At 38.8% G+C, this 6,759-nt stretch overlaps 1 protein-coding gene across 1 annotated transcript; it reads right to left on the bottom strand.

Annotated features, from left to right (window-relative positions):
• Positions 1–3,514: 3,514 nt before the first annotated feature.
• LOC130712816 (uncharacterized) lies at positions 3,515–4,397 on the bottom strand. The gene is made up of 2 exons (XM_057562630.1): positions 3,781–4,397; positions 3,515–3,716 (listed from the first exon to the last, which is right to left on the bottom strand). Exons 1-2 carry the CDS (start codon positions 4,395–4,397, stop codon positions 3,515–3,517), a joined length of 819 nt encoding a protein of 272 aa, XP_057418613.1.
• Positions 4,398–6,759: the final 2,362 nt, after the last annotated feature.

The following is a 6,759-nucleotide window of genomic DNA, read 5'->3' as shown; positions in this document are numbered from 1 at the left end:
GGTGAAGGGTTTTTGAAAATTTTTCATTTTCTTTCTATTTATAGGTTTTGGAAAATGCGGAAAAATGAAAATTTCGCGATTCCGATTTTTCCTGCGCATTCCTCCGTGAATTCTAAGATAGGTTCTGGCGACAGAATTCCAGAACTCAAAACAGGTTTCTTGGAATTAAGGCAAACGATCCAAAGTCGGTGTAAAACGATTTTACCCGAAAAACTACTTTTTGCAGTTGATGTCGGATTAGAAAACTTCGCTCTAAAGAAAGATTCAAAACATCGACAGAAATAGGTGTACGCGTGTGGAATCTTCGTTTAAAGCTCCGAATAGAAAAAGTCTTCATCGTCGGTTGATTTTAGGTTTCTTGAACTATGAGTGATTTAGTTTCGGCAAACTTCCGAGTATTGGAATTTGACCTTCGTACATTCCAGGGTTTCGTATCGAAACGCTTGTCATGGAAGATTTAAGAGAAGTTCTAACATTTCTCTGAAGATTTTTGGAATTAGTTTCCATCGTGTCTTTAAGTGTAAATTAATCGTTTACTATCGCTCTCGTCCTAGGTATAAGCGAATACTACTTGCGCTATAACTTATATCGACTTTAATACTTTCCTTAGCCTTTTCCTGAACTTTCTCCTTCATAAATTAATTCCATTCGATAAACTTGTTCAGGTTTTCCTTCACGTTACATCAAACTAATCGTGAATAGGAATTTTATTCGATTTATTCTAAGCTTAAAAACTTGGGTCTCACAAAACCCAAACCCGACAATTAAAGATCGCACCTTTCCTTCTCCGCCGGCGAAGAAGAACGCAGAACCGGTGGTAGCGCTGGAGATTCTGGTGCTGGAGATTGGGGGTTTTAGGGGTTTTGGTGAACGGGTGGAGATTTAAGGTTTCTGCAGATCCCCAATCCCCGACGCTGGAGCGAAGACTCCTCCTCCTCCACTGCATCTCATCTTATATCACGAATCTGGGTTTGTAAGCATTTTTCAGCGAGGATTCTAGCGTACAGGTTGTGGTTCCCTCTCACCAGAGCTAAGGAATCTAGTGTCCAGGTTGTATTCTTAGGACTTTAGTAATTTTTCAATTTAAAATTACCAAACCGTGATGAAATTGGGTTTGTCTGTAAAGCCATTTGATTGTTAGTATAACCATTGTAATATTGTTTCATTCTCTGGTGTGTCATCTTGTGCATGTTTTGAATTTTTTATGTAGTTCACTATTTTCTCACGCTTCAAATTTTTGGGTTTTTCTTAGATGGAGGTTATGGGAAAAATTGGAGAAGATGAAGAAGTGATGAACATAATGAAAAACCCAGAAATCGAACTAAAGGAAGAACCCTAATTTATGGGTTGGGTCTGAAGGAGGAAGATGATGGAGAGGGTTTTGATTTAGGGTTAGTTTTAGTATAGAGTTTAGAAATTAAATTAGGAATGTTCTGGGGGGCTTAATTACAAATAAAAATATTTAGTTTTTTTTTAAATTAACACGTCATTTCATTAAATGACGTGGCATGGCCACATAGGACAGTTGGGTACGGCGGCCAGAGGCAAATCGCCGGCAAGGACGGTTTCCAAACAAAAAAAGTAGTCTGAGGGTGGCGCTAGGAAGATTTTCCGGCGAGGGACGGAAACCAGATCTCGCTCAAAGTTCAGGGACGGTGAACACATTTAACCCAACTAATATTGACCGTAAAAAAAAAAAAAAAAAAAAAAAAAAAAAAAAAAAAAAACTCCATCCTTCTTCAATCTTCATACATCCTCTCCTTCTCATCTACTTCTTCATCCATCTTTCTCATCTTCATCTTCATCTTCATCCATCTTGTTCTTCCTCCTCCTACTCCTCCTTCTTCTTCTTAACCCAAACCCATAAATCTTAACCAAATAACCCCAAAATCAGAATCTGCACACTAGAACATCGTCAATTAATTCACTCTTCATCTTCACCAGCCTCTTCTTCAACCTCCAGCCCAACCCATAAACAATCGCATCTATATTCTTCAGAACTTTTGCTGCTGATTGGGGCTTTGGGTCTCATGGAGGTTGGGGTTTCTCTCTCTCTCTCTCACCAACTCCTCCTTCCTCCGTCTGTTTTCTAGGCTCTATAGAAAGGGTGAAGGCGAACCCAGACACCAAACGAGGGAGAGGTTGGTGGTGAAGACGAGTTGGTGGCGGTGGTGGATTTGGGGTTTTTGGGTTTTGCGGTTGAGATTTCAGGTGGGGGTGGGGGTGGCAGAAACCCATGATTCTGTTTCGGTACACATGGAAAAGATCTACCTTGGTGGAAAGGTTCTAGCTTCACCCATCATCTTTCTTTCTTATCGTTTGTGGGTTTTGGGGTTAAAAGTTCAAGCTTTATTCATTTTGATCTTCTGGGTGATCAATTTCATGTGTTTCTCAATTGGGTTTTGGTGATTAATGGGTTTCAATTCTTTCTTTTTTGGTTCTTGTTGTCATCATTTCCCTCTCTTAAGAGAATGGTTCATGCTGCATTTTCTGTTTTTGGATTATGCTATTGCTGAATGAAGAGATTATTCCTGAAACGTTTTTACTTGCTTGTTCTGGGATGGTGATGTTATTTCCGAGTTAGTGATGTTTAATTTTGGGTTTGTCAAATTCAGTTGCTTATTTGCTGAGATGAAAGCAAAATGTGGTGGTGGAAATATGAAAAACATTGAAGAAGCATTCTGGAAATGATGAAAGAAGAAGAATAAGTTTTTTTTTTTTTTTTTGAAAGAGAAGATGAAGTTGATCAGGAAGATGAAAATTAACTAGGTTTTGTTTTTTGATAGGCATTTTTAACTCAAATTTCAGTTTTTGATTTTTTCAGTTTCTAATTTTTTTTAATTAGAAATTAAATATGTGGAAATTAAAATGACATGGATAAAGCCACGTCAGCTCTCACTGGAGCTCTGCCCTCCGGTGAGGACTAATACCAAAACGCGTGCAACTGCAGGGAGGTATCAGCTAGTTTTTTCCAGAGAGGGACTAAAATCAAAAGTCACTACAAACACAGGGACTAATTTGACCATTAACCCTTTTTTTTTATAAGCTGGATAGTATATAATGAATGAAGTACAAGGGGTACTTCAACCCAATACAAGTAAGAACAGAAGAAAGAAAAATAAATGTATTAACATTACAATAGCTAGATCAAGAACCATCAACTAGCTAATAGACCCACCACCCACCACCTCCTTAGAGAAAGAGTATAGGAAAAGTGCCTCATTAAAACCTTACTAGGATAAAACCCCCTTGGGAAAACCTAGTGAAGGAAAAAGAGTACACAAATCCTATAATCAAGAGGAAATCTCTAAGGAGGACAAGATAAAGTACCACTAAATTGACTACGTTCAGTTTCTTACTACAAACATCATGAAAGTGCAGTAGCCAAAAAATCCAACAGCAAGTAGTGCAATCAGTAAGACTTCAGAAGCCTTCCAAGTAAAACCATGTAACACTCCAATATCCAACCTCCAAACATGAGTGATACCCAGAGCGCCCCACCATCATGATATGATCATTGTACAGCAAGCATGACAAAATGCTTTGAAACTTTGAACATGCCATCCCAATGAAGCATTACAGGACCCACGAGCTTAATCCAAGATAAAGAAACCAACAAATTCCACCAACCCGCAGCAAGCCACCCAACGAAAATACCAGTAACAAGCGACCAAGAAAATGTTCCAACATGCAAATAGTCCTGCAAATCAAAACAACTAGAACCAGGCAAAGAAAGAGTGACATTATAAACATGAGAAACATGCAACTGGTTCGCTATACCATTCTAAAATTGCATGACGGAAATTTCTATGCTTTGCTCTTAGCCATAACCAAGCTTTCAGTTTGATCTGCTCAAAAATCTGTATAGGTTGGACATCTTCCCCTCTAAAAGTTTTGCCATTTCTGCCCACCCACAAATGCCAGACAGTTGCTAGCCAAACCACCAAGAGCCCCTTCCTGACTGAACCAGAACCAACACAAACAAATTGCTGTAAGTGCTCCTTAGCAGAAGCAGAGAGAACCATGGACCAACCCAACCAATTTTCCACAAGAGCCCAAATCTGCCATAAGACCAAGCAAGAGAAAAAAAGATGATTCGTTGATTCCTCAAATTGTAAGCACAAGGGACAAATAGAGCTATCAATAGCAACATTCCTTCTCAACAAATTTGTTCCAGTTTGAATACAGTCAATTAAAACTCTCCATCCCAAAGCAATTGCGTTCGAAGAAGCCAAGGATGCCCACAAATATCTGAACACAACATCCTCATCCGAATTGACAAAATCCATAAGTTCCTCATAAGCAGAACTAACAGTATTGATCCCATTCTCTTCCTTTATCCAACACCACGAATCTTTCTTTCCCCTCACCAATTTTACAGAAGAAATAATCCTCATAAGTTCCTCCCATTAACCCTGCAAGTTGCCGCTAATATCCACCCCCACTTCAACTCCCATAACCAATTATCATCATTCCACACCCCCATAGATGCCACCTTATCCTGTTGTTGCTCAGACAGATAATACAGAGCAGGAAATTTCTCCTTAAGTTTACCCCCACCAAGCGAGTCTTCATGCCAAAACTGGATATCATTTCCTTCCCCAACCCTCCTACTCACACAATTCTCAAAGCCAGTAGCTAGCCGCCTCCCCTGCACAAGATTTAATTAAATCCCTCCACCAAATAGAAGTCTTCGAATTTGCCCCATGCCCATATTTTGCAGACAAAACTTGGCACCATAACTGGTCTCTGTTATGAAGGAATCACCATCTCCACTTTCCAAGCAAAGCAATATTAAACTTCTCTAAATCTCGAACCCCAAGGCCACCCGCCAATTTTGGTTTACAAATTTGGTACCAACTCACCCAACAAATTTTCCTGTCTTCCTCCCCACCACCCCACAGAAATCTCATCATAATCTGGCGACATTTTTGCAGTACTCCTTTCGGCATTCGAAAAAAAGAGATATAATACAGAGGCAAGGCAGTGAGCACACTCTTAATCAGACATATCCTCCCTCCGAAGGTTAACTGCTTACCCTTCCAACAAGCTAGTCTCCTCCTTAGTTTATCCACCACAGGGTCCCATGTTGACAGACGTCGAGGATTGCCACCCACTAGTAAGCCCAAATATACAAAAGGAATTGTCACTGTCTTGCAGTTCAACAAGGCAGCAATCATCAACCGCAATTCCAGCGATCTTGCTCTTATGAAAATTCACCTTCATACCTGAAACAAGTTCAAAACATCATAAAATACATTTCATAGCTTTTACCGTTTGTAGACAAGCTGCCCCAAAAAATAGAGCATCATCAGCGAATTGAAGCAGAGCCACCTCCACCTTGACCTCCCTACCAATACTGACAGGTTGGAAACTTTCTGTACAAACTGCTTGCCTTACAAGGCCATTTAAACCTTCAGCCACAATAAGGAACAAAAAAGGAGCAAGTGGATCTCCTTGTCTGATTCTCTTCTCCATTTTCGTCTAAGACGATCCAATGTTTAGCTCAAATCTTTGTGGGTTTAATTACAATTTGTCAATTTCCCTTGGTATTAACAAGACTTAGAAAAAATGTATGAAACAAAGAAAAAGGTAAACTAGCTATATATGAATCTAGAATCAGAAGGAACTCGATTATAAACTCAAGCAACTGAAATTATACAAAGAGTTGAATTACGCATTAAAAAGTGTTACGTACATTAATGTAAAAAATAAATACAAACTCACATAAAAGTTCATAAAATTGAAAAATGGGTTAACATTTAAAATTCAAAAAGATTAGGTATAATCTCGATCACTCTTCTCTCTCTAGCAAATACGAGGTCATGTTTTCCTTGATTAATCGTGTTTTGGTCAGCCCAAAGTATTTCCCAGCCCATAATCATCCTAGCCAGCACAAATGACTACACAACTCGTGTTGTCAAGCTAGTCCATGAGAACGACCAAAACTTCCACACTTCTAACCAATTAACTAGCTAGACATAAGGCTTAGTTGTTAGATTGTGGTTTCGTCTTAGCAAAAGTTGAAATATTAATGCCACCTACATGGCAGATTGGAAAGCGGTGAACAACCTACACCATTGATCAATACTTCGACCACTATATATATAGAAAGGTTTTATCACGCTGTAAGTGATAAGGACAAGGGCAAGGATCAAAAAGCACTTAAAGGACTTAGAGGACCAATGACAAGGGCTAGAACTAAAAAGGCTAAAGAGACTCTTCAACAAGTAGTGACAACAATTCTTGAAGACAAAGTGGCTGAAGTGATGACACCAAACCTTATGATGATCATTCATGCCCAAAAAGTAGAACCGCCCTAGTCCATGCCTAAGGGCTGCCAAGTCTTGTTTTATTTTTAGTTTATTTGAATTCAATAAATTTGCAAATGACCACTTAAATAAGTTGGGTCCAAATGCTATTATGTTGCTGAATTTTCTTTTAGTGTGTTTAATTCACTGAAAGTGTTTATTCAAAAAAAAAATCTCTTAAAGTGTTGTGTGTGTGTGGCGCGAAGAGTAGTAAAGGGACAGACTCATTCCTTTTAAAACTCTTTGAATTATTTTTTCTTAATTTGAGTGTTGTAAGGAGGAGTTGCATCAGCAAAAGACAAAGGATTGAAGAGCTATCAAGGCCAAGAAATGAGTTACCAGACAAGGGAGATTAAGTGCATTAAATGGGATGTTTTCTTGTCAAAACAAGCATTCAAAGTGGAAGAGAGTTATTTTCTCATTTATTTGGTGTACTAATCAGCTTAGG

The sequence above is a fragment of the Lotus japonicus genome, chromosome 4 (assembly GCF_012489685.1).
Source record: "Lotus japonicus ecotype B-129 chromosome 4, LjGifu_v1.2".
In the NCBI taxonomy this organism is placed as follows: Eukaryota; Viridiplantae; Streptophyta; class Magnoliopsida; order Fabales; family Fabaceae; genus Lotus; species Lotus japonicus.
This window is presented reverse-complemented; position numbering and strand designations above follow the sequence as displayed.

Bases quoted from the DNA above. Each gene is read 5' to 3' on its own strand.
- LOC130712816 (XM_057562630.1), bottom strand. From the start codon at position 4,397: ATGAGGATTATTTCTTCTGTAAAATTGGTGAGGGGAAAGAAAGATTCG. The intron at 3,717-3,780 runs GTATAGCGAACC...GCCTGGTTCTAG, and splicing joins CGTCATGCAATTTTAGAATG to TTGTTTTGATTTGCAGGACT.